Source organism: Postia placenta (assembly GCF_002117355.1).
Source record: "Postia placenta MAD-698-R-SB12 unplaced genomic scaffold POSPLAscaffold_1, whole genome shotgun sequence".
Lineage (NCBI taxonomy): Eukaryota > Fungi > Basidiomycota > Agaricomycetes > Polyporales > Adustoporiaceae > Rhodonia > Rhodonia placenta.
The window spans coordinates 2,939,222-2,966,482 of NW_020169832.1; the positions used below are offsets into that span (position 1 = coordinate 2,939,222).

General features: G+C 53.6%; 12 protein-coding genes and 2 non-coding genes across 14 annotated transcripts; 4 read left to right on the forward strand and 10 right to left on the reverse strand.

Annotated features, from left to right (window-relative positions):
* Positions 1-253: 253 nt before the first annotated feature.
* Positions 254-1,866, reverse strand: POSPLADRAFT_1127333 (carbohydrate esterase family 4 protein; the record flags this gene model as incomplete). The annotated part of the gene is made up of 4 exons (XM_024483611.1): positions 254-414; positions 472-747; positions 799-1,434; positions 1,485-1,866. The coding sequence occupies 4 exons, from the start codon at positions 1,864-1,866 to the stop codon at positions 254-256; spliced, it is 1,455 nt and encodes a 484-aa protein (XP_024344625.1).
* A 207-nt stretch (positions 1,867-2,073) lies between these two features.
* Positions 2,074-2,626, reverse strand: POSPLADRAFT_1038202 (hypothetical protein). The gene is made up of 2 exons (XM_024477347.1): positions 2,263-2,626; positions 2,074-2,184 (listed from the first exon to the last, which is right to left on the reverse strand). The coding sequence occupies exon 1, from the start codon at positions 2,556-2,558 to the stop codon at positions 2,298-2,300; it is 261 nt and encodes an 86-aa protein (XP_024344626.1). The 5' UTR covers positions 2,559-2,626; the 3' UTR covers positions 2,074-2,184; positions 2,263-2,297.
* Positions 2,627-2,840: 214 nt separating this feature from the next.
* On the reverse strand, positions 2,841-3,478 carry POSPLADRAFT_1038203 (hypothetical protein). Its single transcript, XM_024477348.1, has 2 exons — positions 3,360-3,478; positions 2,841-3,306 (listed from the first exon to the last, which is right to left on the reverse strand). The coding sequence occupies exons 1-2, from the start codon at positions 3,445-3,447 to the stop codon at positions 3,113-3,115; spliced, it is 282 nt and encodes a 93-aa protein (XP_024344627.1). The 5' UTR covers positions 3,448-3,478; the 3' UTR covers positions 2,841-3,112.
* Positions 3,479-5,077: 1,599 nt separating this feature from the next.
* Positions 5,078-6,384, reverse strand: POSPLADRAFT_1072573 (hypothetical protein). The gene is made up of 5 exons (XM_024482525.1): positions 6,211-6,384; positions 5,930-6,141; positions 5,713-5,865; positions 5,510-5,650; positions 5,078-5,452 (listed from the first exon to the last, which is right to left on the reverse strand). Exons 1-5 carry the CDS (start codon positions 6,350-6,352, stop codon positions 5,282-5,284), a joined length of 819 nt encoding a protein of 272 aa, XP_024344628.1. The 5' UTR covers positions 6,353-6,384; the 3' UTR covers positions 5,078-5,281.
* Positions 6,385-7,011: 627 nt separating this feature from the next.
* POSPLADRAFT_1068652 (hypothetical protein) lies at positions 7,012-9,806 on the reverse strand. The gene is made up of 14 exons (XM_024482312.1): positions 9,740-9,806; positions 9,589-9,689; positions 9,436-9,519; positions 9,108-9,382; positions 9,031-9,056; positions 8,928-8,979; positions 8,842-8,875; positions 8,504-8,796; positions 8,322-8,450; positions 7,942-8,272; positions 7,713-7,879; positions 7,569-7,664; positions 7,455-7,521; positions 7,012-7,403 (listed from the first exon to the last, which is right to left on the reverse strand). The coding sequence occupies exons 1-14, from the start codon at positions 9,766-9,768 to the stop codon at positions 7,096-7,098; spliced, it is 1,992 nt and encodes a 663-aa protein (XP_024344629.1). The 5' UTR covers positions 9,769-9,806; the 3' UTR covers positions 7,012-7,095.
* Positions 9,807-9,925: 119 nt separating this feature from the next.
* POSPLADRAFT_1043027 (hypothetical protein) lies at positions 9,926-10,834 on the forward strand (the record flags this gene model as incomplete). The annotated part of the gene is made up of 4 exons (XM_024478211.1): positions 9,926-10,004; positions 10,053-10,093; positions 10,149-10,484; positions 10,553-10,834. The coding sequence occupies 4 exons, from the start codon at positions 9,926-9,928 to the stop codon at positions 10,832-10,834; spliced, it is 738 nt and encodes a 245-aa protein (XP_024344630.1).
* Positions 10,835-10,930: 96 nt separating this feature from the next.
* POSPLADRAFT_1165347 (hypothetical protein) lies at positions 10,931-12,017 on the reverse strand. The gene is made up of 6 exons (XM_024487876.1): positions 11,841-12,017; positions 11,764-11,787; positions 11,686-11,709; positions 11,398-11,623; positions 11,284-11,344; positions 10,931-11,218 (listed from the first exon to the last, which is right to left on the reverse strand). The coding sequence occupies exons 1-6, from the start codon at positions 11,935-11,937 to the stop codon at positions 11,084-11,086; spliced, it is 567 nt and encodes a 188-aa protein (XP_024344631.1). The 5' UTR covers positions 11,938-12,017; the 3' UTR covers positions 10,931-11,083.
* A 1,079-nt stretch (positions 12,018-13,096) lies between these two features.
* POSPLADRAFT_1165352 (hypothetical protein) lies at positions 13,097-16,386 on the forward strand. Its single transcript, XM_024487877.1, has 13 exons — positions 13,097-13,141; positions 13,190-13,339; positions 13,392-13,912; positions 13,968-14,209; positions 14,262-14,630; positions 14,688-14,792; positions 14,844-14,912; positions 14,971-15,076; positions 15,132-15,282; positions 15,342-15,649; positions 15,708-15,748; positions 15,801-15,855; positions 15,913-16,386. Exons 1-13 carry the CDS (start codon positions 13,107-13,109, stop codon positions 15,963-15,965), a joined length of 2,205 nt encoding a protein of 734 aa, XP_024344632.1. The 5' UTR covers positions 13,097-13,106; the 3' UTR covers positions 15,966-16,386.
* Positions 16,387-16,441: 55 nt separating this feature from the next.
* POSPLADRAFT_1064312 (hypothetical protein) lies at positions 16,442-18,058 on the reverse strand. Its single transcript, XM_024481786.1, has 9 exons — positions 17,975-18,058; positions 17,849-17,925; positions 17,673-17,798; positions 17,530-17,618; positions 17,227-17,464; positions 17,081-17,173; positions 16,925-17,025; positions 16,803-16,871; positions 16,442-16,749 (listed from the first exon to the last, which is right to left on the reverse strand). The coding sequence occupies exons 1-9, from the start codon at positions 18,046-18,048 to the stop codon at positions 16,588-16,590; spliced, it is 1,029 nt and encodes a 342-aa protein (XP_024344633.1). The 5' UTR covers positions 18,049-18,058; the 3' UTR covers positions 16,442-16,587.
* Positions 18,059-18,167: 109 nt separating this feature from the next.
* On the reverse strand, positions 18,168-18,249 carry POSPLADRAFT_t13. Its single transcript has one exon. It is a non-coding gene; the product is annotated as a tRNA-Thr (tRNA).
* Positions 18,250-18,404: 155 nt separating this feature from the next.
* Positions 18,405-21,320, forward strand: POSPLADRAFT_1043031 (hypothetical protein; the record flags this gene model as incomplete). Its single annotated transcript, XM_024478212.1, has 13 exons — positions 18,405-18,550; positions 18,607-18,733; positions 18,790-19,371; positions 19,431-19,644; positions 19,702-19,847; positions 19,897-19,980; positions 20,043-20,279; positions 20,332-20,415; positions 20,470-20,594; positions 20,647-20,775; positions 20,833-21,172; positions 21,236-21,252; positions 21,308-21,320. The coding sequence occupies 13 exons, from the start codon at positions 18,405-18,407 to the stop codon at positions 21,318-21,320; spliced, it is 2,244 nt and encodes a 747-aa protein (XP_024344634.1).
* A 375-nt stretch (positions 21,321-21,695) lies between these two features.
* On the reverse strand, positions 21,696-21,781 carry POSPLADRAFT_t12. The gene has a single exon. It is a non-coding gene; the product is annotated as a tRNA-Lys (tRNA).
* Positions 21,782-22,492: 711 nt separating this feature from the next.
* On the reverse strand, positions 22,493-23,849 carry POSPLADRAFT_1043032 (hypothetical protein; the record flags this gene model as incomplete). The annotated part of the gene is made up of 5 exons (XM_024478213.1): positions 22,493-22,693; positions 22,815-22,955; positions 23,162-23,208; positions 23,545-23,590; positions 23,664-23,849. 5 exons carry the CDS (start codon positions 23,847-23,849, stop codon positions 22,493-22,495), a joined length of 621 nt encoding a protein of 206 aa, XP_024344635.1.
* A 1,549-nt stretch (positions 23,850-25,398) lies between these two features.
* On the forward strand, positions 25,399-26,645 carry POSPLADRAFT_1129262 (hypothetical protein; the record flags this gene model as incomplete). The annotated part of the gene is made up of 3 exons (XM_024483824.1): positions 25,399-26,141; positions 26,235-26,293; positions 26,350-26,645. 3 exons carry the CDS (start codon positions 25,399-25,401, stop codon positions 26,643-26,645), a joined length of 1,098 nt encoding a protein of 365 aa, XP_024344636.1.
* Between the last annotated feature and the right edge of the window lie 616 nt (positions 26,646-27,261).

The following is a 27,261-nucleotide window of genomic DNA, read 5'->3' on the forward strand; positions in this document are numbered from 1 at the left end:
AGAACAAGACGATTAAAGGTTAACAGTCACGTCCGAAGACAAGTCTGAATACGCTACGAGACGTGTATCATCACAACGGTCAGTTGCAATGCGCACTGGCAACCGTGCTGGTATATGGTCTACATAGAGAAGACGCGTGCAAATCTAAATAAAGTTTGTGGGATAGGATGTTGCGAGGCTATGCACTATAGACTCGTCAAGACCCCAACGCTGGGGTTACAGGTCCGATGTCCCGTAGCGTCCCCAAACCACCTCATAGGAACAGGGCACCCGCACTAGCGGCGAAGGCAACGGCAGCTGACACCAAGCCTGTGTTAACGAAGGCCGTGCCACTCGCACCGTTCTTGCTCGCGCCCGCGGCAGAACCCGTAGCACTCGCTGAGCCAGACGCTGATGAATTGCCTGACGTAGCCGCTATTGCAAAACATCAATTTCAACGACCCCTCAATCAGAATCGAGATAGTGACTCACGCGCGGGAAGCGGGTTAGTCGAGTTGTCGTTCGTCTCAACGTAGGCGTTCGACATTGGCATGTTCTGGCAGGTGATGACCGGCGTAATGTTCAACGCGGGTTGGTGAGCAAGTGCTTCTGGCAGGATGTAACCAACGGCGATGTCGACAGTCTGCTGGAAGAGATCGTGCTCGAGGACGATGAAGCCGGTGTCGATCTTGGTCGAGTTGTTCATGATGGAGTCCCAGTTGTTCAAAACCTGAGTGGACGTCGTCAAACCACCGGCGATGTCATAGTCTATTGAATGTTGTCAAACACCGTTCGGCTTGGAGTGGTAATGTTACTTACCTCCGGTGTCGAACGTTTGCGTAGCACTGATACGAGTCCACAAGATGGGAATCAAGTTCATGGCCATCCCGATTGCGCGGACACGGTCGTCAATGTCACCGTAGGGGGGACGCCAGTACAGCGGCGTCACACCGAGCGCATCCTTGATGATTTTCTTCGTCCAGCCGAACTCCGCAATGATCTCTTCGTTTGTCTTCGTGGTCATGTACGGGTGGCTCCAGGTATGGACAGCGATCTGGTTGCCCATCATGTACTCATCCTGCAACATAGCCGGGCGAGAAATCGCACGAGAGCCAACAACAAAGAACGTTGAGCGCATGTCGTGCGCCTCAAGGTACGCCATCAGGTCAGGCGTGTATGGAGACGGGCCATCGTCGTAGGTGAGACCCCACGTGTTCTTTGCAGGGCAAGTCGTGATGTCACTCTGGCGCGTGCAACCGCCGCAAGTCCACCAGCATCGAGATGCATCCGCCGCTGCGGCAGTGTTATTGGCACAACCACCGAGGTTGGTAGGCGCGAAGCCAGGGATGTCAATCCCGGAGTTCTTGACCTCCTGAATCCACTGCTGGACCTCAGGGGAGTCCAGCGGAGGGGTCTTATCGAGCGTAGGGTAGTCCTTGGGGTTCAAAGCCGCAGCTAGGTCACAAACGATTAATTATGGAAGTGACGAAAATTGGTCGTCATACCATTTGGCAGGCCTGGAGCACCTGCGAACACGGTTGGCTTCGCACCTGCTGCCCATGTCGTGGTAAGGGCGCTCGTTGACTGTATAGGAGCACCCGACGCGATCAAGGACAGAGGAACGGCGGTGGGGTTTGTGGAGGCAAGCGTAAACGTGAGCGTCTGGGTGGTAGACGCAGCAACGCTGGTCGCTGTAGAACCAGATACCGAGCCGGAACCCGTCACGGATGCCGATGCTGCCACGGAGGAGGCAGCAGACGACGCGACCACAGAGCTAGCAGCGGACGCGACTATAGAGCTGGCGTCGGCGCGACCATGGTGCTGACGCGGGCCATGGGCCGAGGCCAGGAGGGGAAGGACGAGGGCTGAGACAAATGCAGACCGCATAGCGGATGTCGTGTAACGTAAGGGCTAAAGGAGTGCAAGGGTTATATGCCACCTAGGGGCGCGGATGGGAGCGTCGAGAGGACGAAGAGGAAGGGGATGAGGAACAAGGCAACCAGCCACAGCGCCGATAAAAGCATTTGCGGAGCTACAAATATAGAGTTCTTGGCTTTCGCTTGGCGGCCGCCATCGCTCGCCGTCGCTGCCGAGGTGCGCCTCAACGACTGGGACTGAGACTGTCCACGCGACCGGCTCCCACTATTACCCTCGCAAATCACCTTTTGGAGCTTCTCCCGACCACCAAGTGTGCTTGCTCTTGCTGTGAGTCCCATGTTGCCAGCGTTGCACGCTGTCTCGACCACCACATTGACTCCTGCCTGCCGCATCGTTGATGGTCAGTGAGAGGCTTACACGCGTCAGCGCAGCACTCAAACTCACTGCGAATTCGACTGTCCGCAGGCTGCAGATCGGCGCCTATGAGCGACGTAGAGCAAAGCGGGGTGTTGCCGTATTAGGAAAATCCCGCGGCAGCGCGATCCTCGATCCACCTGCTCCGATTGTCGGATGTTTTGTTGTCGCGGCAAGTCGGACTCCCGATAGGCTGCAGGGGTGCCGAGCCGTTGCGCTTGTCGGCATGCCCTTGATCTTTCTGCGCTGTCCAGGGGCAAGACGTGTAACGACTCGCAGGAACGCATTCTTCCTAGCGAGACTCCCTCATTTGGTTCTTTCGCCAATCGTAATGGATCTACTTGCGAGCTCCAGAGTACCTTACATGAATTCGAAGTCTGGTATATATAAAGTGTGACACTGCGTCAGTGGGTATAAATGTATGAGTGAGGATGATGCGTACAACGAGGGGCATTCCGCGGAACGAGGATGATGCAAGCCGAGTAACGGCTGTAGAAGGTCTGGGCATGAGAAGGGGTGATAGAACACGCGTACCTTCGAACGAACAAATCAAACAAGGACCCACAACACGCCAAGCCAAACATCATGTACGATTATGAAACTAGGTTAAGTGTAGTCCGCTAGACATTAAGCTAAAAGGCACCGTATTGCGGTGGAATGCTTGGCAGAAATGCGAATGTACCAATCCGGAAGATGCAATGCGAGAAGCGTGCACGTCTATGAATAAATGTGGGGACGCCAAGGCATGTACGCTTCTTCGATGATAGGCAGTGTCTTCGAAGCGGGAAGGTTCACAAAAGGCCTGCATGAGGGATTCCACCCACCGCGCCGGGCGACGTGCTTAAAGCAAAATTGCGCCCATTCCGGCAAGGAAACCGACAGCAGCGTTGACAAGCGCCGGGCTGGCGACAAAAGAGGACAGAGCACCACTCTTTTCGGACCCTGTGGTGCTGCCACTTGTGCCACTTGCACTGGCGCTGCCGGCGGAACCTGATGCAGACCCGGATGAGCTCGTCTTGTTCGCTAGCGCAAGAGCTTCGAGAAGAAAAATTTAGTTGCAAGCAGAATCTGATACATGTGTAGCTCACAAAGAGGCAGAGGATTTGTCGAGTTGTCATTCGTCTCCAGGTACGAGTTCGACAAGGGCATGTTCAGGCACTCGATGATGGGCGTCATGTTGTACTTCGGCTCGTGAGCAAGTGCCTGCGGTAGAATGTAACCAGTAGCGACGTCAACGGTCTGCTCGAACAAATCGTGCTCCAGAACAATGAAGCCGGTGTCAATCTTGGTTGAGTTGCCCATGATCTCGTCCCACTTGTTCAGCACGCTGTACACGTTTTGGGTGCCGCCAGGCATGCTCCAATCTGTCGACAAAATTTGTCAGTCAGCAATAAAAAGGGACAAACTGTAAAATTTCTGAGAACAAACCATTCGTATCAAAGTCCATCGTAGCCGAAATACGCGTCCACATGATGGGGGTCAGGTCCATGGCCATGGAGATTGCGCGGACACGGTCATCGATGTCACCGTAGGGAGGGCGCCAGTAAATAGGCGTGACACCGATGGCGTCGTGGATGACCTTCTTCGTCCATCCGAGCTCAGCGATGATCTGTTCGGTAGTCCTCGTGGTCATCATCGGATGGCTCCATGTATGGACAGCGATCTGGTTGCCCATCATGTACTCATCCTGCAGCATCGCGGGGCGGGAAATGACACGCGAGCCGACAACAAACATCGTTGCGCGGATGTCCTGCTGGTCAAAGTACTGCAACAGGTTCGGCGTGTACGGCGACGGGCCGTCATCATATGAGACGCCCCATGAGTTCGGTGTCGGGCAGTTGCTGATGTCCGTGGAGCGCGTGCAGCCACCACACGTCCACCAACAATTCGTCGTCGCATTCGCAAGCGCCGCCGTGTTGTTTGCGCATCCGCCTTCGTTGGTCGGTGGTATATCGGGTATAGTTATGCCAGAGTTCATAACCTGCTTTATCCACTCTTGCACCTCCGGTGAGTCTGTCGGGGGAGTTAAATCAAGGGCGGGATAGTCCTTGGGGTTCAACGACATGGCTGAAAATAGAGCCGCTTTAATACCGACAAAAATTTAAATCGTCATGAGTTACCAGCAGCAATTCCTGGGGCATTGGGTATCTGGGTTGGCTTAGCGCCAGCGGCGTAGGTTGAAGAGATGGGAATGGTAGACTGAAGCTGGGCTGTACCGGTGACAATGTCAGACAGCGGAAGCGCCGTCGGGTTGACAGAGATCATAGAAAAAGTGAGGGCAGTAGGAAGGGTGGTCGTAGCAGTTCCGGTTGCCCCAGCGCCTGCAACAGAGTCGGCGGCGGAATTATCGGCGACGCCTGCGGAGTCGGTGGTGGTGGCCAGTCGCGCATGGTGTTGAACACCGTTCATGCCATGGGCAGAGGCGAGGGCGGGGACGGCGAAGGCGGCGAGCGCAGAATACTTCATGACCGGAGGAGAGGTCGTACAACGTCAGACTTAAGGAGCGCAAGGGTTTGAGTGCCGCCCAGGACGACAGAGAGAGCAAAACAAGAAATGAAGACACGAGGAGGGGGGACTGACAGCGCACCTATGTATTTATACGCGCTGCGGCGTTGAACAGATCCAACAACCAAATTGGACGACACATACCAATAAAGGCGCACACAATCCGGCTCCGCCACTGCTTCCCGGAGCTAAGAATAGCGCGCTGGGGCGACCCAGCCAATGGCCCGCATCCTCGCTCCGTCACAATCAATCACGCACCTATACTTAGAAACTCTATTCTTATCAAGCCAACCGCGTGTCTCCAAAACAGAGCCGAGGTGTATTTATAGCCATCGATAGCCTGCCGTACACTGTTTGCCGCGAATAGCGCTCGCTGCCATGCAACGCTCCGCGTCATTTCCGGCGTTTTTAGGGTGCGCTACCCCTCACCAGACCGCATGTCCGGTCCCATCCTCGCATCACCGCCGGCGACTGGGGCACGCGTCTGGTAGCGAGCAACCCTGCCTTACGCCTGCTTCTGCTTCTTCGGGCGCGGCTTCTCCAGGTCAATCTCCTCCTCGTTCTCGTCATCCTCAGAATCTTCATCCTCATCCTCGTCGATGTCATCGTGGCCCGCCTGGCCCAGGAAGTAGTCAACAGCCTCGGGGAAAATGTCATTGGCAATGATGACGCCGACCTGCCCCCATGCGCAGCGTCATTTGGAGTACCATGCAGGTCACAGGCTAAATCTTACCTCAAACGGATCAGAGCCCATTTCGAAGAAATTGAAGAAACTGCCGCCCTCAGCGGGGATGTCGTCACCATCGTCGTCAAGAACACGGGGGTGGAGCTTCGTCAAATTCCTGGCCTCGTCTTTCCACTCAACCTTGCACGCCTGTAATTCATAAGACAAGGTATTAGACACCGCCGTCTTCTAGCTCGGCATGTTGATTCTACCTGTGGCTGCACATCACGGTCCCATGAGAAGTCCAACATTGTGGGCGTGATGCCGTCTGCGTCTGGCGTTTCTTTCCCGGCATTGGGGGGCGGCACGTAGCGGAATTCCTTTCGTAGCACAGAGTTGGAGAAATACGGATTCTCCTTGAAATACTGTTCATGTTGTGCTGTCAGCGCATCCATCGACATACGGTGACGACGTGATAAACCAACTCACGAATTCCAAAGTGAACGTCCGGCTCTCCGTTTCATCCCGCACCAGCCACAGATCCTCAAGATAGCTCAACGCGACCTGGTCGGCATTGTGCTGCGCATGCATTGCTAGGATGGGGTGGTTCATGAGCGCAACGGGCCAAAACTTCTTGATGCCTTTCGCAATCGCGCGGCGTTTCTCGTATACGGGCTTCATCTTCTGCTGAGCCAACCTCTCTGCGAATAGGAAAACATGAGAGCGTCAGCGCATTGCGGAAGGCTGCTGCAGAAGTGTGTGACGCGTACCGACAATCAAATCGGCGCGCGCGATGTCTTTCTGGATGCCCTGCAGCTTGATGGCATCTTCATCGGTGAGCTCGACGTCCGCAAGCGGGTTCTTAGCCTCCATTGCGCCGGGGGATGCACGTTTCACTCCTTTGCTGCTCATGCTGGCGTGTATATGGGAACCGATGAGGACAGGTAGCGCAGAGTTGAACAGGTTGCACGCTTCTGCTCCCGTGCAAATTTACCGCCACTGCCACTTTCCTGCTCCGACAAAACCCCGCTGTGGCAACTGTGGCGCCAAAATTGCCCATGCGATTATGTGCTTTGTTTCCTCTGCGTTCATCGTCTACGTTCTTCAGACGGGAAGGGCCACAAGAACTAGCGCATTTAAAGAATCATAATAAGTATCTTGGTCTGTATGCAATCTCCAGCACCTCGATGCTTCCGATCGATCCTCCCCTCGGGCCTCACGCTTGCCGGCATGCATGCCGGATGATTGTTCTCTCGTGCAGCCTGCAATTTTTCATGACAGATTGCCGGGCTTTGGAATTGAGCTTGCTGGACAAGTAATATCGACCTGCCTGAGCGTTGGCGTTTGTAAATTGTATGGAAGTGATGTCCGCGTCGTCATCACGACTACGATGCGCCCCGGCGCAACCATACCTGGCCCTAGCAATCCCAAAGATACTAGCTGGAGTGACATTAAGAGTCTCGGTGTGTCCGATCAATGCACGGACGTCGAGACGATCCCGCGAAGCCGCATTAGGCACGCCTTGGCGCTACGGCGCCCTGAGTCTGACTGAACTCCCTCGGACAACATATCCACATAAATTAAATAGCTCGTAAGCGAGAAACGCATACACAATGAGGGGAGGAAGGCATGTCGAGCACCATCGTCCTCTCATGTTAGTCCATCCTCTCCTTCGTCCCCATCTCGACCTCCACGAGCTTGCTCTTGACGCGCCGGTGACCCTCGGCCAGTCTGCGCGCTCGAGCTCCAGCGCCCTCCTTGAGCTTGTCGATCTGCAGCGCGGGTATGCCAAAGCCTTTGCCCCTGTTGCCGGACCGGAAGCCGGGGCCGCTATAGTAGATGATGTCTGTGAGAGGCACGAGGCGTGGCCAGCTAACGTATTCGACGCCGTGCGCGAATATGAAGATGAGTGATAATGTGGCAACGGTGAACCAGAGGAGGAAGTAGAAGGTCAGGGAGTAGTCTGGCGGACAGGTTAGTCACGGTCGATGAGTCGCTAAAGCGCCATACATACCGGATGAACGCGGTAGTGTCAGCCCAGCAAATATCATGAACAATGAGAACCACAAAACATGTGGGACCTGGCTATTGGTGAGAATAAGCGAATAATACCCGAAAGTGGACTTACGGCACGGATAATGAGAGGTCGGTTGTCTCTGATCAACGTGGTTGGTGCCCATCCTCTTCGAGGGATGAACACACCAGTCATCAAGTCAAAGGCGTCCTACTAGGGATCAGCTATTGACCTCGGGTGACACTGACAGACACATACCTGCCGCGCTCCGTCGAAGAAGTTGTTCTTCAGATATCGCATCACAGAATTGTATCCGTCTTCAAGCAGACCCTTTCGCGTACGCTCTCCGGTGCGCGTGAAATCAGTCTTCAGCGCACCAGTACCGCTATATGCTATTGAGATCATGTTGGCATGGTCGGTCCACACTGAGAGACACAGGATCGCGTCGTCAGCTGATATCTCGATGTTAGAGTGTGACTATACATACTCTCCCGGAAGTCCTTCATGAAATCCTCATAGCGGTCGATCCCATCGCTCTCGTGGAGGATGCCGAGCGTCTTCAGTTGCCGGTTCAGCATCCATTTGGCGATGGCGGACTGTCCAACGTTCGTGCGATCGAGGTTGTCCATACAGTTTGTCCGTACAGCGCCTGATTGCACTCTAAGAGGCTCCGGCTTCGATGCGTCGAGGTGGAAGTAGCCGTATCTGTTAAGATCCTCTTCTAGCCTCGACAGCAGTACATCGATGCGGTCCCATTGCATATGCTTGCACTCATTGTGGAAGTCAAAGTACTCGTACCGCACGCCGGGCATGTCCAGCTGCGAGGTAGTGAGCGAGGGCGTGAAAACCAAGAAGTACGCGTATTACCTGGGAGACATAACGTTCGTACGCCTCTTTTACTGGCTGCTCGTGTCCTTTCTGATTCACAAGGTTGACCAAGCTCTGTTCACCATATGTGGACAGGTTTTCCTCGAAATGCTTTCTTGTTGCATCGACCTAACATATTCTTATGAGAATCTGCGTGTGGTGTGCACGATATTTTAGCCTACCGTCTCCTGAAGATCCATGACCTGCAAGTCAGGCTTATACCGCAGTGTGTTGATTTCTGCCCAGAAGACAGGGACACTGCCGCGGGTTTGCACAAAGCTCAGCTGCACGCTTGTGTCGTCAGGGCCCACAAGAAGGATCTGCTCTGTTTCGTTGAAGTTGGCGACATGTCCTTCATGATCGACCCCACGCCTAAAGTAGCGAGTACCGGCTCTGTACCGGGAGCGACGACTGATTAAGCAGAATCTCATGTGCTGACCATTGACGCGCTCTGCCCGGATATCGAAGGCTGTCTCTAATGTCAGCATACAGATGCATTTATGGAGGCACGAATACGCACTTCCGTACATCACAGGAAGGATGTAGGGACTGAGCTGAAGGGGACGTCAGATGACAGCTTCCAAAAAATGCAAGGGAGAACTATACATTCTGATCTGGATTCCCCAGTGTGACGTCTATCAATCTAGACTGCAGATATCTGCATGAACAAGTCGGTAAGTGTGTAAGCGGACACACACAGCACGCTCACTTGTTCCAAAAGAACCTGTCATCCGCCTGAGAGAGCCTAAGTACTTCAGGACAGATACACATATCAAACGCACTTACAACCTCCCAGAGCGGTTTGTCTTTGTCTTCATGCAGTGCAGTCCACTGCGCTTGCAGTCTCCTCGTGAGGTCCCATGCATAGCTAAAGAAGAACGAGCCGCCGGCCAAATGCGAGCGCACGAGTGCGAGTAAGTGTGCCTCAACGGGGTGTGGGGGATTCGTGACAGAGATATCGGGATTCAGAGGGAGAATGTCGTAGTCGGTAGCACGATAGATGTTCTGACCCATCAGCCGGCCGCGCAGCTCCCTGCCCGTCACCACTATCACGTACTCCGCTACAATGGATAATGAGATTAAACGCAGAGGGGACTCTGAGGTGCGCACGCACAGAGGGCTAGAGAGATTGTGCCGTAGATGCCATATATTGTCTTTCCCGACCGTTCAGCGGTGACGGGGAGCGGCGTATTCGGCGCTGAGCATCGTTATAACATATCAGACATTAGCTGCACATAGAAGACGAGTTGTCTATAATTTGGCCTACCATTGAGGATAATATCGCCCGAATTGCGGTAGATGGTTAGCGAGCGAGCGCCGACCGGTTCCGCAGGCACAAATGTGTACGTCTCATTGCCGTTCGTGTACCTGGCGCAGCCGTCAGTAACAGCGCAGAAGACATTGCGCTAGATACGCACAAGTTGAGGCGTTGGTGAAGGGGCTTCATGGTGGGACTGGTGGGGCAGGGAGAGCGCAGCGGCAGAGGCGTGGCTCAAACTTGAGCGTGAAAGTACGAGGCGCGTCAACGGTCACGATCACTCGGGTTTGGTTCGACACGCCGTTCCAACGCCGTGCATGTCCGCCTGCCTTGTGCCTCCCCCGCCATGAAGCTCACGCCCGAACTCATTCAGTCTGTTCCCTCGACACTCAACCCCGTCAAGGAACGCCAGCTCGACCTCCGAGGTGAGTAGCATCCCCTCGTGTCCCGGGCGCTCACAAAACGGCTCACAGGCTATAAAATTCCTGCCATCGAAAACCTTGGTATCACAAAGGCAAATGTGCTTCGCTTATGCTATGTGCTTATGTTGTGCTGACGGGGGAACACAGGACCAGCATGATGCTATAGATTTGACAGATAACTCAATTATCGTCTTGGGCAACATCCCGCTCCTCCGCCGCATCCGCACGCTACTCCTGGCCAACAACCGAATAGCGACCATCTCACCCTCTCTCCACCTCTCCGTTCCAAACTTGACGACGCTAGTGCTGACTAACAACAACGTCACCGAGCTGGGCGACCTCGAGCCACTCAAGGACCTCAGGAACCTCACGTACCTCTCGCTACTCGGCAACCCCGTGCGGGAAAAGAAATGGTATCGCGAATGGCTTGCATGGCGCATACCAAAACTCAGAGTGCTAGACTTCCAGCGGATCCGCGATAAGGTGGGTCGTCATTTGGAAGGACGCAGTGCCCGAGCAAACTTGTTAACTTATTCCTTGCGCGATCACAGGAACGGCAGTCAGCAAAGACGCTATTCCTTACAGCGGACAACCTCCCGACACAGCTCGCGACCACACTATCTACGACGGTCTCGGTACACTCTACCAAAGCGCCCGTCGCGACAGACGAGCCGAAGCCCGCCGCTGCAAAGGCAGGGCGGCTTATGTCGAAAGAGGAAGCGGAGAAGGTGAAGGAAGCGATTGCACGGGCGACATCAATCGATGAAATTAGGAGGCTTGAGCGAAGTCTCAGAGAGGGATTCTTGCCGGACATGCAAACGGTTGGTGCATGAACTTTGTACAACAATATCTGTATTATTGCTTTTTCTTGTATGTCTTCGGTGGTCTGAGCTCACAATGCCTACGCATCAAATAGGCTGTCACTGAATGGTGAGGTAGGATGTTGTGGATTGGAGTGGGTAAGATGTGCTAGTACAGGCATAGTTGTAGAACAACAGATCAGGTGTACATGCAACGGTTCACAGCAAGGATGAAAGCGGAATTGGAAGATACCTCTCAGAACAAAAGGCATTCTCGGCATGTCATATGCCAGTGCCAACGCTGCCGACCCACAGCCCATGGAACAGGAGGGCGAAAACGGCTGACAGATTTGCTAGAGAGCTGACACCATGAAGCGCGCCGAACCTGCTGTTCAGAGCTTTCATGGCATCAGACACCTGGCCGAGCGGGTATATGCACCCAATCAGTGAGGTTTTGCGGACCCGAGCGGGATAACACGCACGCCAGGATCGTTGTAGGCCTTTCCTTCCTCCTTCTCCAGCTTATGGCGCTGGAACATAGTCCTGGAGACCCCATATTGAGGCACCGATCACAAAAATGCGGGACAAAGACGCACTTGCTAGTCAAGGGACCGATAACAAAGTAGTTAACCGCCTGAGAGATGAGAACAAGCGCCAGGGCATACGCCTGGGCGACGTCCGCGACTGCGGGCTGGAAGATGTGATCATATACCGCAGGATGGGCGCGAGCCCAGAGGGCGAGGAGGCCGGAGGACATGACGATGCTCATTGAAAAATAGATAGGGAAGGTGCGGTGCTGAAGCGCTCCGAACTGATGCCTCGCTGGGGATGCAGCGAGCGGCAGCCGTGAGCGGCATGCTTCCGGAGGCCTAAATGACACTTACGCAAGGTCCTGAAGGCGATTGTGCCTGTGGAGGGCATGTTCGGTTAAGGAGACGAGGCTATATTATTGGTGGACATACCGCCAAAGAACGAGACCCAGATAGCTGTCATACGAATTAAAGATGTCACGATGGGACAGAGATTCTCTGACACTCACACATGCCCAAAAGCCATCCATATGTGATGAGGTACAGGCTGCGTAGGTTGAAGAGTGCCAAGAAGGACGACGGGGAGAGTGTGAGAACGTCAGACATCGCCGTCGACTGCAGGAAGTAACCAGCTAGTCCTGACTTCGTGGGGACTGCAGTCCCGTTGGCGGTGAACTGAGCTGAATGCGGGAGAGAGTTGGCAACTGCCAGCAAGCTCTGGGACCGCGTGATATTTCGAGTAAATTATCACGACTTATCGGCCCAAAATGCGATCGAAAGCGTGGACACTGGACAGGTACCTGATCGGCATCTCCGGTACCACAGCGCCGCGCGCAGTTTGTGGCATTGGAGGGGGGTGACCAACTCGCAGAGCTCTCCCCGCAATAAGCTCGGGCACTGCACAATATATTGCGCAGGCCACATCTGCGAGGCGGCGAGGACGCGGCGACAGAGGACGCGCCGAAAACGGAAGGAAGAGGGTCAGGTACAGGCTGGGATAAGGAGAGTGATGTGTGCCTGGGGTCGGCGTCTGCGCTGCTGTATGCCATCTCCCATACCCAGCCTCCTCTTCTCCCTCCCCCATTCCGCGATATCTCTTCAACTCCCCGCCCTCGCCCGCCCTTGCGCCCATGGCGCCCCGCCCACCGAGCTCGGCAGGCAGCCCACAGCCCGCAGCCCGACCCTGGACTGCCCGCCCGTCCACCTCCGGCGCATATGTTGACCGCGATGCTCAATATTCCTACTCCCAGGAGTATACCATCGAAGATGAAGACGAAGAGTCCGAGGCAGAGGACGTCTTTGCCTTTGGCCCGCCCTCTACTGCTCAGGCTGCCGCACAGCACGAGTTCCCACCGCTGCAGCAGTACTCCCAGGCTCCGCTGTCCAATACGGTTACTCTCGCGTCCCCAGTACTCGGCTCGCCGCTCACCGCAGCCTCCCCAATATCCTTCCCCCCGCCCGCCTTCGATTTGCATGCGCGAGACCGAGTGGGGCCTGTCCCAGGACCTTCAAGTCTACACCCCCGGCATCCCTACCCCCTTAGCCCCGTCGAGACGCCGCCATCCACGGACTCGCAGTCGCACGATGGCGACCCTTATCGGATGCGCCGTTTGAGTCGGCCCACAAGCTCGCCTCTCACGGGGCTGAGCTCTTCCGTCCACACGAAGGGGGCTCGCATATCGCTCACCGATGCGAAGGAGAAATACCGCGAGTCTTCGACCAAGCCAAAGCTAAAAACGTTGCCTTCGACTCCAGGCTCTGCCAGCTTTTCAAGCATGGTGGAGCTCGAAACACCAGAAGGCTCTGTGAAGTGCGTTGCCGTAGCGTCTTGATGTCTCGTCTACTCACGATCATTCAGAATGGAGTATGACTTTGATGATTTAGCGGAGGAAGAGGACAGCCCCTTTCCGGAGGTTCGCGCGTCGGTGTCGAATATTGACGACCCCGAGATGCCTGCGCTGACCCTGCGGATGTGGGTTTTGGGCTTGCTGCTCACTTTCGTCTCAGCGTAAGTGTCGGTCAGTGTCATTCCCTTGTAGGCGCACCTTACATCTGTTAAGCGCGGCGAACATGTTCTTCTACATGCGCCAACCCGCGCCGACGATCAGCACAACGTTGATTGTCCTCGCATGTCATCCCCTCGGCAAGTTTTTGGCATACTGGCTTCCAATACGCACATACCGCCTTCCGCGCTGGCTAGGCGGATACGAGTTCTCCCTGAACCCTGGCCCGTGGAACATAAAGGAGCACGCTCTTGTGTACATGATGGCGAATGTTGCGACGACTCCGCCATACGCTATACAAGCGACCATCGCGATCGACGTTAACTATGGGCTGAAGCTCGGCTATTGGTTCAATGCAGTCCTCATTCTCGCGACGCAATTGACGGGCTTTGGGCTCGCGGGTCTGTGCAAACGACTCTTGGTCTGGCCGGCGAGCATGATTTGGCCGCAAAACCTGATTGTGTGCACGTTGCTCAACACACTGCACGCGGAGGAGGATGAGCCCCGTGGGGGTATCTCTAGGTTCAGATACCTCATCTACGTGGGCGTCGCGGCATTCTTTTGGTATCTATTGCCAGGTACGTATCTGCTAACCATCCCATTCACTCGTGCTAAGCGCTGCTCGATACGCAGGATACCTCTTTACGGCGTTGTCGGTCTTCTCTTGGGTATGCTGGATTGCACCGAATAATATACCCGTCAATCAGATCTTTGGTATGGAGTCAGGACTGGGACTGAGCTTCCTGACCTTCGATTGGACGCAAATCAGTTGGATCTCAGGCCCGCTCATGGTGCCATGGTGGGCACAGGTCCAGGTATTTGCTGGTTTCGTTATTTTCTTCTGGATCATCACCCCAGCCCTGTACTACTCGAATGTACGTGAAGAAACTCCTTTGTCCATTGCAAAATTATGACACATATGCGCAGGTCTGGGATCTGGCGTACTTTCCCATGCTCTCGGACGACCTGTACGATCGCTTTGGGAACGCATACAACGTTAGCAAGGTGCTTGACAGCAAGGGCGACTTTGATCTGAACGCATATAACAACTACTCCCCGCTATACCTGCCTGCATCGTGGGCGATGACTTACCTCATGGCTTTCGCACTCACTTCGTGTGTCCTGGTGCATACGGCCCTCTTCCACTGGCGCACGATTGTGGGCAGCGTGCATCGGATGAAAGTCGAGAAGGACGACATCCATGCGAAACTGATGGCGGCGTACCCCGAAGTGCCGCTGTGGTGGTACTCGGTGATGTTTGTGGGCTTTTTTGCGCTTGCGATCGTCGCCGTCGAGGTGAGCGCATGGCATTGGAGTGTACCATCATGCAATCCCTAATAAGTGTTGGTGTAGGTCTGGAAAACAGGCGCTCCCGTCTGGTTCCTCCTCATTGCTCTACTGATCCCAATGATATACATCCTTCCGTCTGGATATATCTTCGCGGTCACTAGCCAAGTGGTACGCCCCATGTTAATATGTCGCGATGCCCGTCTCACCGGCTGTATGCAGGTGTCCATCAATATAATCGTCGAGATACTTCCGGGAACCATTTTGCCTGGACAGCCGATCCCCAACATGGTGAGTCTATGTCTCAGCGCAAGGATTGGAAGCAGAATGATGTAAATGCGATTCGCAGATCTTCAAGTCATATTCTTTACAAACGCTGGCGGAGGGATTGCGCTTCATTCAAGACCAGAAGCTCGGACATTATATCAAGGTGCCGCCGCGGGCCACATTCCTTGGTGCGTAAAATCGTCCTTGCACCTCTATTGTGCAGCTGACCTCGCGTATTGGCAGTACAATTCACTTCGACTCTCGTGGTGGCGTTCATCCAAGTTGGCATGCAGCAGTGGCTGTTCAACGCCGTGCCAGACATCTGCTCGCCTACTCAGAAGTACAATCTGACATGTCCTCACAACGAGGTCTTCTACCAGGCGTCGGTATTATGGTGCGGTGTTCTTCACATTCATCCGCTGTAGTCTACTTGCTCACGCACTCTGCGCGTAGGGGGGTCATCGGGCCCAGTCGCCAGCTCGGCCGCGGGTCCATGTACTATCCGGAGGTCTACGCGCTACTCTTCGGTGCATTCCTCCCAATTCCATTATGGATTTGGCAGCGGCGCTACCCTACCTCGTGGATACGTTACATCAACACACCTCTTGTCCTGACGAGCATCTCGTCCATCCCGCCAGCCACGGGTATTAACTACTCATCGTGGTTCCTGATGGGATTCATTTTCCAGTATGTCATTCGGCGGCGAAGTTTCGCGTGGTGGAGCAAATTCAATTATGTGACGAGCGCAGCGCTGGATAGCGGTATGTCTTATCATTTAATATCAACATGCGATAACTGATGTTCTACTCGCTACTTCAGGAACTGTTATCTCATTGCTTGTCATATTTTTTACCCTGGAGGTGAGTGTTCGCACCAAGTCTGTATCACCTCTGAGACTCAACGCGTCATTAGTTCCCCAAGGGTGGTATTAGTGTCAATTGGTGGGGTAATAACGTCTGGCAAAACAGTATGTCCCATGTCTATTGGTGACTCCATCTTGACTAACTGACCGACTTATCAACAGCTGCCGACAACCGCCATACGCCATTGCACCAGGCACCACCTACTGGTCTTTGATTCGGATCTTACATCAACATCTACCCTTCTGCATCCGTGCGTCGTTAACAGAGGGTGCGGAAAATACCCTCAGCGTCCTTCTCTTCCTATTCGCCGCACGCATCTACGATCCTTCCATTCGCATCCGGTTGTTCACTTACTGCATTGACCCCCTCCATTTGTTGTCATGGATCAGCATACATCTCCATATCGTTCTCGTTTTCTCGTGTACCAGCTAGGTCAAGTTGTTCAGATATCTCAGGCTTCGGTTGCCTGCCGATAGTCGTCGCGTTCTTCATCTGCGCAGTGTTCATAGATTAGCGTAGCTTTTTTCGTATGGTACATATTACGGTATAGCGTCTTGCGGAGAAGTAATCCTTCTGAAATCACAGTGTTGTGCATGATAGGATTAAATAAAGAGGAACTCACTGGTGGCACTAGCTGTAAGCTTTCGCAATGCTCTAGGCATCCGCCGCAACTTGTTGACACACCGTAGTGGGGGACGTTATCTAGTACTACAGCAAGTATTGGGAATGCAGATACAGGAATACAGCGATGCACAGCGAATTGATGTTCCGTAAGACACTCCGAATGGACGGGACAGGGACGAGGGAGAATTTGTAGTCCAGGACGCTGGACACGCTCAGTGGAAGCGGTCCCAATCTCCGTGTCTCCCCATCATGCCCATCACGCCCATACTCATCATACCCATGCCCATACCCATGCCGCCCATGCCGCGCCTCCGAGGAGCACTGGGACCACGATCCTCGCGTGTTGCGGTAAGCACAAGATGCTTGTCGACCAGCTGCCAAATGGTCAGTCTATCCGTGGCCACCCCATCCGATAGAAAAGACCTACATCGTTGAGAACGCTCGCAGACTTGGTGAGCGTGGCGAGGTATGCAGTCAATTGGACATCCTCATATTCCTATTGCAGACCGATGAGTCCAGGGTGAAAGTCGACACACCATGCACACGTACGGTATCGAACTCGTCTCGGAAGTCTCTGTGCTCACTGGCTGGTAGTGACGCGATGAGAGCAGAAATGGAGCGCAGCGTTGCATGATCTTTCACGGCCTGATCTAAAATGTGTCATGTGGTTGAGATACAAACGTATTGTCGGAGTAGTTCACAGACCTGCTAGTACATCGGTGACATATTTCGCAAGCAGCATGATTCTGTCATGCAGCATCTTAACAGCAGCTCGCTGTGAATTCAAATGCGACTCCACTGCGAGAGATGCATGCAATCAGGGGATGTTGTGAAGCATTGAGCCCACTTACAACTGTTGTCTCCCTCGCCACCCTTTGCTGCCCAATCTACCGCGATACGTTCCGCCTCACCTGTCTCCACCGTGAAAGGCGCCTCAATGAAGACTGACCGGGTTTTGCGGTCGCGTATCTCGATGGTAGGCTCATAGGCCTTGATAGGAAGTGTTTGCGCAGTCAAGTCTGAAGAGGCGGCAAATACAGTCGATGGCTGTAGGAGAAGCAAGAGTGGTGTGGAGCTATATGCTGTAAACTACATGGGGTTCAACGGAGAGATAAGTTCTTGGAAGTGTCTGGACACCTTCAAACGTGGCGTACTTGTTCATGGAGAGCGATATGCTGTGCTGTGGGCCGCGATGCTACGGTATACCACCCGATGAATTCGAGCGAGGGAAATACCTGTTTGTCTGTTCGCAGACGATCAGGCAAGGTGCGTTTCCCGGGTCAACATGACGACGCACATTGTTCTTTGCGGTCTATCAGAAATGCCTGGTCGACTGTGGCACCATCTTCACCCACTGCTAGTTCAAATGTGTTGACAATTTCAACCTCGCGTCCGTTCTGAGTACCAAGCAGAGCTCCAAGTGCTACACATGGCGTGAGCCTTGTCCGAGACAACAACGAAAGCTGAGCATACCAAACGGTAGGCTGGAGTTTGTCTGCAGTCTCAGACGCGTCAGATGCTCAGAGATGTTCAAGATGGGCAGGGGATGGCTGGTGAATGGTCACTTCAATGCCATACGTATGCTGAGAGGTTACACACAGAGATAGCGAAAGACCAGAGGTATGCGTAGGCGGGAGGACGACGGGAAGCTCATCAGTGTCCATTGCACTCATGATGACGGGGAGTAGTCAAGGGAGAAGTCTGAAAGTCACCCAAGGAAAGAGACGCAAGGCAATGAAGCTGCGCCACTCAAAGTTCACGTTCAGTAGGAAGCAGTATAATGGCAAAAACATTCCCATTAGCCGACTCGAACGACTGACCTCGTCATACCTTACAGTACTAGTGACGCGCTCTACCAACTGAGCTAAACGGGACTTGCTAAAATAGCTATAAAGCTATAGAGCTATATATAATCTCAACCCTTGTGCCTGCCTCGACGCGAAGCGACCAGCCCTAAACCTCATAACGACCGCGTTTCATTGAGGTCGCGTCTTTCCTCATTCTCCGGCTCGTTTTTTTAAGAGCAATCATGTCCGGGTTCGATGCGGATCGTGTGTATTCAGTCTCCGTGCATGATGTACCGGAGCCGACTGGTCCTGAATCACCTTCTCAAACCGAAAGGCTACTGCTCGACTTCTTGCTCCAGTATCGCGTTGGAGGCGAATTCATCTACAGGTACGCGTCATTGCAGTTATCCAGATGCAATCCCTTATGCACATATGTCTCTTCAGGGAGAAGTTACGCGCGAATCTTCTTCTAAAGCATTATCAGTTGGAGGTCGATCTCCGCCACATTGGGCTGTACAACGATGAACTGGCTCATGCCATCCAGGATAAACCCGCCGAGATTCTACCTTTAGTACGTTTCCGTACCTGAATCCATGACATACGCATGTACTTATTACCATCTGTCAGTTTGAGAATGCTGCAACAAGAGCAGCTCGTACCATCCTTTTCCCTCTTGCTAATGGCCAAAACGACGATGCCGACTCTGCTTCTCAGACCATCCCGAACATTCAGATCCTTATGAAAGCTGGTCTGAATCTTCAGCAATTCCGTGACCTCTCAGCGAATACCATGAATAGGCTCGTTCGAATACCGGGCATCGTCATCTCGGCTTCTGTCCTCTCTGCGCGCGCAACGAAGCTTCACCTCCAATGCCGTGCATGTCGCTCGCCCAAAATCGTATACCCGCCAAGTGGACTAGGCGGACTGGGTGGTGGATCGGATAGGGGTTTGCCTCGGAGGTGTGATGCGCCAGAAATTGAGAACCAAAAGAAAGACTGTCCTATGGATCCTTACCTCATCGTTCACTCCAAGTCGACATTCTCAGATCATCAGACGCTAAAACTTCAGGAGGCACCAGATATGGTACCAGTGGGAGAGCTACCGAGACACATGTTGCTCTCAGCAGACAGGTATTTGACCGGTCAAGTTGTTCCAGGGTCTCGAGTAATTGCGACGGGCATTTACTCCACCTTCCAATCTGCCAAATCAGTGAGACTTGTATTTGTCCGACCTCGTTCCATTATCTCACGATTAGCCCGTTCCCATAGAAGTCGGGAGGTGCTGCAGCGCTGCGAAATCCCTACCTTCGTCTTGTGCACCTGGAAGTGTCATCTCCAGCTGCGTCGGGATCGAGCGGCTCAAATCCGTTCGGCCTACAATTTTCTCCTGAGGAAGAGGAGGAATTCGGCGATATGGCAAGAAGCGATGGCTTCTATGAACGTTTCGCGAAAAGTGTTGCCCCTAGTATTTTTGGGAGTCTAGGTGCGCGCCCTCACCTCTACATTGAAATGCAGTGTTGTTGCTGATACGATCTCGCAGACATTAAGAAGGCGATAACTTGTCTCTTGTTTGGCGGGTCAAAGAAGATTTTACCAGATGGGATGCGGTTGCGTGGGGACATCAATGTGCTCCTACTTGGAGATCCTGGTACTGCCAAAAGTCAGTTGCTGAAGTTCGTTGAGAAGGTTTGCACCGCGATTCATCCCGTAATACCTCACTCTCACTGTGCTGTAGGTTGCACCAATCGCAGTGTATACCTCAGGCAAAGGTTCCAGTGCGGCTGGTTTGACAGCATCTGTTCAGCGCGATGCAGTATCGGTAAAGCACGCTCTTTATACTTGGTCGGAACACATCTTGACTTGACGGTGGTGATACCATAGCGCGAATTCTATCTTGAAGGCGGTGCTATGGTCCTTGCAGATACAGGAGTTGTGTGTATCGACGAGTTCGACAAGATGCGTGATGAGGACCGTGTGGCCATTCACGAGGCAATGGAGCAACAAACTATTTCCATAGCTAAGGCTGGTATCACGACCGTGTTGAACTCTCGAACAAGTGTTCTCGCCGCAGCCAACCCCGTGTGGGGGCGATATGACGAAGGCCGTAGTCCTGGCGAGGTGTGTTTCCAGGCATCGAATGGGAACATCCCAGGCTCATAGTACAGAACAGAACATTGATTTCCAGACGACTATTTTGTCTCGATTCGACATGATATTCATCGTGAAGGACGAGCATAACGAGCAACGTGACCGAGTACGTACTTGGTACCTATCTCAGTTAGGGCTGGCGCTGAGATTCTGCCTTCAGATGATTGCGAAACATGTTATGAACATTCACATGAACCGACCCAATCAAAACGCTGACGAGAACGGAGAGGCGGTGGGCGAGATTGACATTGACAAGATGAAGCGGTACATCGCTTATTGCAAGGCGTGAGTCTCCCTTCAATACAACTATGAGGGTAGTGTTTGACTTATGGAGTAGGAAATGCGCTCCGCGGCTATCACCAGAGGCCCAGGAGATGCTGAGCAGTCACTTTGTTTCATTACGGAAACAGGTGCAACAGGTCGAGCGAGACAACGATGAGAGAAGCTCCATCCCCATCACTATTCGGTCAGTTCGGACTGGGTTCTGACAGACGTCATCACTGAACTGCTGGTGGGCTCGTAGGCAACTAGAGGCCATCATTCGTATTTCCGAGTCGCTTGCAAAGCTCACGCTCTCGCCAGTCGTGCGTAACCACCATGTCGAAGAGGCCATCCGGCTATTCAAGTGCTCGACCATGGATGCAGTCTCCGCCGGATCTGCTGACGGCCTTTCTCGCGGTGAATTGAACGACGAGATAAACAAGATTGAAAAGGAGGTTCGACGGAGACTCCCCATAGGATGGAGCACGAGTTATCAAAGTCTGGTGCGAGAGTTTGTTACGCAACAGGGATATTCGAGCCACGCTTTAGAGCGAACCTTGTTCGTTCTGGAGAAGAGGGAGATCATCAGGTTCTCCGGACAGGTATGTTCTCAGTGCTGTCATGTAAGTATAGCGTGCTGATCGGACATCGTGATCCTGCTACAGAATAAGGTTGTGCACCGGTGAGTGATTGCGCATCAATCGAGTCAGAGACAGATGCTAACCATCATAATGCAGTGTTGGCGTTTGATATGCTTCCGACGTTTGTACATCTACGCAATGTGTTATCCAGTTTATCGCCGCTCTGTGCATGTTGGATTTGGTTTCACTGTAAGTTATGTGACTGCCGTGTCATTCAATTATATCGTCGATGTTTAGGCCTAAGCTGCCCATGTAATGAGAATATGTCCTGGCGTTTGGTCCGATCGTCAGAGTTCCTGCTAACGATGCCATGCCTATTGATGACTCCCGCTGCATGATTGAGGTATTCGCAGGTTGCAACACGCAAATTTTGGGACGCCTGGCTAGATTGCAGGCGTTGTAGTGGTCTCCTGGCTGCAAGAATGACGAGCGTAGAGTCTGGACCATGACAACAGCTTGAAACCGCAACAAAACCAAAAACACTAGCCCACCGCGAGGGTCGAACTCGCAGCCTTCAGATACACCCGCTTAGTAAGAGTCTGACGCTCTATCCGATTGAGCTAGGCGGGCACTGAATTATATTACTTGTAGCTGTATACTATGACGTCAATCAAAGCCTCGAACTTTGCCTCAGCCTGCTGGATATAATCATTGAAAGTACTCTCAGCTCGTACGCATTTCAATCTTACATGTTCTAGCGAAGGGTGTTGCAAATTGATATGATTCTAGAACGTGCCTTTTTTTCGCAAGGATAGGATATCCCAACATATATATATGTACCCGCTGCCTGCAGGTGCCCGAGATACAATCATCTCAACCGAGCGACATTTCATGACAAAGACCAGGAAAAGGTGTTATCGCCTCACGATAATGAGATTATGTAGAGAGCCTGAGGATCCTGCATGGCGTTCATAGGTTTTCTGTCCACATCATTGGAGGATATGCAGACTTTCAAACTCAGGGAATCAGACCCGTCCATCCGTCACGCTCCTGCCAGCCGGCAAGTGGAGACGTCTCCTAAGACAAACCTTCCTTGTTGGCCCAAACATTTTGAGAAGGATCGCATGTTACGAGTAGGTTTCCAGTGAGCAAAATTGGTATATATCGCGGCCGTGATCCAGATAAGCAGATGTAGCGGGTACAACGCGGTGTAACAGCGTCCGTGGAGTCAGGCACCATCCTTCACACAGGTGGCGACAACCTGTTGGCACCGTCGTTGGAACAATGAGGGGAAAGATCCGAGGGGTAAGAACAGTGGGACGGAAATGAAATTCCATCCTCCTAGTTCACACCTCCCGGTAGCAACTCAGCACGGATGCTGTTGTCCGATGGTTCAGATGTGACGGTACCCGGCCTGACATATTTGTGAAGGCGGGGCGCCGCGCGCCACGCGCCGATATACATGCGTAAGCGGCATGTTATTTGCGCCTCACACGCCAATAGAGAAGCCTTCCCTTCAATAAGTTCCACCGGGTAGCTTGGCTGCAAACCACCACCTACATTGTTTCCTCGCTCCTTGGGCCCGGAAGCGGCGCTGTGCTCAGCTGCGAGAATAGCGGACGCATCGGACGGAACAGTTGGAAGAAGTGATGAAGTGACTCACCTCGGTAGATCTTTGAAGAGAATAACAACACCACTTGATAATGACACGACTGTCCTCTTGCGGGCCTGCAAAGCAGCGTGTGACAAAGACCAGGGTCTCGAGGTCTTCTGCGGGTGTTTTTTCCTCTTGCACGTCAGGGTCCTAGTACCTAGTATATCACTGTGTTATTATTAAATGCCCACCCAAAAAGAAGCAGGCCTGCAGGCAATGACCTGCCCGCCAAAGGCGTGTATTTGGTTACACACCAAGGGTATGGAGAGCTCAGCCACAATAGGAATGCACCTATGCAATTCTCCGAGTATCGCGAAGAGTGACTCGGCTGAATTAGAGCAAAATTGACGACATACCGTCAACAGCTTCGACGCTGATGGGAGGTCGCTTATCAGGTATGAGGCTGTGCAGCCGTTAGACAGTACGCGATCTGTCACGGATTATACATCCCCGCCTGTGCGCATGCGGTGGAGGCCCAGCCGTGCAGTGCCAAGGGCATCTGCCACAGCTAGTAGGATCAGTATGCAGTGGAAGCGTAAATTTAGACGAATGCAGCGGTGAAATTACTAAGTGGATTGACGAAGCGCACAGGGGGCGCGCCGGGCGGAGCATGGATAGAACGTGGCGATAGGAGCTGCTCGTCAGCAATGGCAATTGCAATTGCTTGAGACCAAAGGGCGGCGGTATGAGGTTTTGCGTCGCTAGTCGAGCGATGGTCCTTATAAGCAGGCTAGCTCACTGCGCGCTGCGCTCTGCGCTCGACGACCAAGGTAGGGAGAAGCGGCCTGCGGTCGATCTGCGCAGCCACAGCGGTGTCTTCGTATTCTTGTGGCGGCATGCGGAGGCGCGGTTACGCACCACAACACGAGGCCAATGTCTGACGAATATCTGATACGCATCTGCGGCCTCGGAGCGATACGGCCGTGCGATGTCGCGGACCTCAGTCTGACTGGGACGGTCATCCGTTTGCATCTGAGGCTCTCTGATACTGAATATTCGCAACGTTGGAGTCCTGGGATGGTGAACAAACTCAAGGGATGACATAACGGGTCAGAAGTGCCAAAGATATCGAGATATGCTGTCACTGGGGTTACTAGCTTCAGCTGTCAATCACGGGTTCGGCCCCAACAGCGCACCGAATTTTGCCCATAACCATGGGTCATGGGCCAAGGGTGACTGATGGGTGTAAGATGTCTCTTGTCAAGGGCACCAAGTTGAAAGTACATTTGGGTGGAAAGAATACGGATCCGTTGGGATGGGAACAAATTTGGAAGGTTAGACCTGACGTCGTAGGCCAGGGCCCCATCAGGTCCGAGATATGGACAGCGATCGCAAGAACGCGAGCTTCTAATCATTGACAGATCGCGAGATTGTGAGGGGCCCGCGCAGATGAATTAAGTATGAACATGCCGCATTGCGGGCAGGGCGGGTCCACGGAAGCCCTGCTACGTGTTCAAGGACCCTTAGAGACTCTGTGAGGGGGTAGGAGGGGTTGGTTTATTAATAAAGCTATAAGTGCATGTTTGGATCCGTGATACCAGGCCAAAACGTAAGCGAGGGAACCAAAGAAGCTTTCGGGCAGGTTTCGTTCTCCTCCATCATCAGTCACAAGCAGCCTGAAGGTAGGGCAAACTCCGTCACAAGATTCGCGGTAGGCATGGCAGAGGCACGGTGAGAGTCCACACGTCGTTCGGTAAACAGAGTGAAGGCGGGGGTGGGGGCCACAAACAAACTTTATACCTATTCACTTAGCGGTCGAGTGTGGTCGATTAGCGGCATGGAGAACGATGATCCGCTGCACAAGGCGGCCAAGACCAGTGTGATTGTATTTGCAAAGACAACAATAGGATCTACTGCTTATTTAGGGGCTCGGTGGATACGACAAGGCCTGATTCTGCGGCATTCTCCACCTGGTATGCACGGCAGACAAAAACGGGACAAGAACGCCACCGTTGACATAGCAGACGCGTGTTGAGGTGCTGGACCACGATCGCATCCGAGGCTGGCGTCACATTTGACTGGGTGGGCCCTGAGGACAAGACCCGGAGAGACAGCGTGTCTGCAGCATGACCAGGCTCTGAGCGATATGTGCTGACTCTTCACGCCAACGCTCGCGTCCGCTCGGCATGCACGCCTCGGGATATGCGGAGAAGAGGGGTGGGTACGGGCGCGATAGACAGGTATGAGTCACGAAGGGATGCGGCACCGGGCAGTGACAGTTGGGGCGTCTGGGCGATAGGCTCTGCTTTGTGAGATTGCTGGGCGAGACTGATTCAGGTGCGCCATGAACAGGAGGAGGAGCGCGATCAGGGGACGGACATATTTGGACGGAAGTGGGGGTGATGGCAACCGGGAACGGCCACCGTGGGAGGCAGCCAGGACAGCTGCCTTATTTGGGAGGTTTCCTAGTGCCCCTGGCGAGGCGCCTGCACAGCCCGGCAACCGCCCGGTGTGGGAAGCTGCGTGTGTGCCGTCTCCGCAGCACCTTTTGACTCCATCCCTCCACGACATCTGCACTCTCTCTCCTGCTCATCCTTGCCCAAACCGCACTCCTCGCACCTACATAACCCGCACTCCGCAGCCCGCACGAAGGATGTCCGACTCACACTTTGCCCCGTACTTCCCCTCCGCGCAGCTCTACCAGTCTGCAAAGGCCGACGACAGTGCCTTTGGCCTCGACGAGCTTGACTACGCCAAGCAGCCTTTCGACTTCTTCCAGTTCGGTCACGGGTCCTCTGGCATCCTTGCCCCCCACCCTGACCAGTTCGAGTCCGAGCTAGACTCCTCTCTCGCTGCCTTCGACGCCGAGCTCAATCACATTCCTCTCGAGACCGGCACCGCCGACATCTTCTCCTTCCTGAGGTCGGATACCCCCACCGGGCCCCCCTCCACCTTCACCGTCTCCTCTGAGTCGGTGTCGGGGTATGACTCTGGTTACACCGAGTCTCTCTCTGGTCGTTCCGAGAGCTTCTACAACTTCCCGGCCAATTCGCCGACTCCCAACTACGCCGCCAGTAACTACTCCTACACGCAGGATCTTGACATGGACTTCAAACGCATGGGCCTTCCCACTGCGGATGATCACAGTGCCTACGGCGGCTTGCCATCTTCACCTTCCGTGCGCAGCTCCTCGGGCGGTATCCCGCATATCGCTCACTACTCGCCGCAGACGTCGTTCTCATCACCGCGTGGCAGCTTCTCTGACTATGAGCCTGCGCAGCCGCAGCACGTCCGTATTGGCAGCTCTGCTGCGTCTGACTACTACCCGCAAGCGCAGGTTAACAAGCAGTACAACTACCCTGCCGCTGTGGGTGTCGGACAGAACACGGTATCGCCGTCGAACATCTCGCCCCAGTTGCCCGCTGTCCCTCCTGTCCCCGCCATTGGCGCCCACACTTCTATGCCTAGCTCGGCCACTACTACTAGAAGGATGGAGGATATGCAACGTGACCCCAAGAAGAAGTATCCGTGCCCGCTGTGCCCCCGAGGTCAGTTTCCTTCGCTTATGACATCACGCGTTCATGTCTCACATCTCGTATTACAGCGTTCGCTCGCGCGTACAACCTCAAGACCCACACACAGACGCACGACCCTAACCGCTCGAAGCCGTATGCGTGCCACCACAAGTCGTGTGGCAGGTCTTTCAGTCGCAAGCATGATCTGACACGTCACTTGGTGTCGATACATCGCTCCGAGTCGATGTCGTCTATGGTGTCCGCCTCGAACAGGGCTATAGGCGTAGACAAGGGTCCTCGTGCGTGGTGCGACAACTGTGGCAAGAGCTGGATCGGCAAGGGCAAGGACAAGGACTGCGAGTGCGAGTGCGACGAGGTGAAGTAAATGGCTATGATTGAACCTATGCTTTTCGACTCTTATGGTTTGCGTACGTGTCTATCCCGCTCTCGTCTATGCTTCGTCACTTATCTACTTCGCTCAGCTATGGCAACACTCACGTCCGTCCGAGTGGTGTGAGGCGATGTGTCGGCGTCGCTGTGTCCGTGTTGCGCGCTGAATTGCTACATACTGCGAAGACGTCTGGTGCATCGTCCAGGTCGTTTTGTCTCCCGGCGATTTGGACATGTTAATCCCCCCTCAGCCTCTCATCTGACTAGCCCTCGTTCTACGAACGTTACATGTCTGTCATTCCTTGATGAAGGTTTCGTCTACGTTGAATTGCGATACCGTTGCGGTGCGCAGTCTTGTATCTCTTCTATCCGTCCTCTTGGTTTCCGAATGATCACGAATCTACTAGTATTTATATTGATGAGCCGAATATCCTGTTCTCCGGTGTTTTATGCCTGAATGATGCGTAGACTATATTTACACTGTTGGAATTGTTAGTACGGTAGAGAGCGTCATAAATAGCATCATCTGTATGTCAGACAAGGAATGTTCGTCTTTGTGAGCATGCGTTCGTGGACGTGACCAGTGTAAGCAGGAATACTTAGCCCGCGAT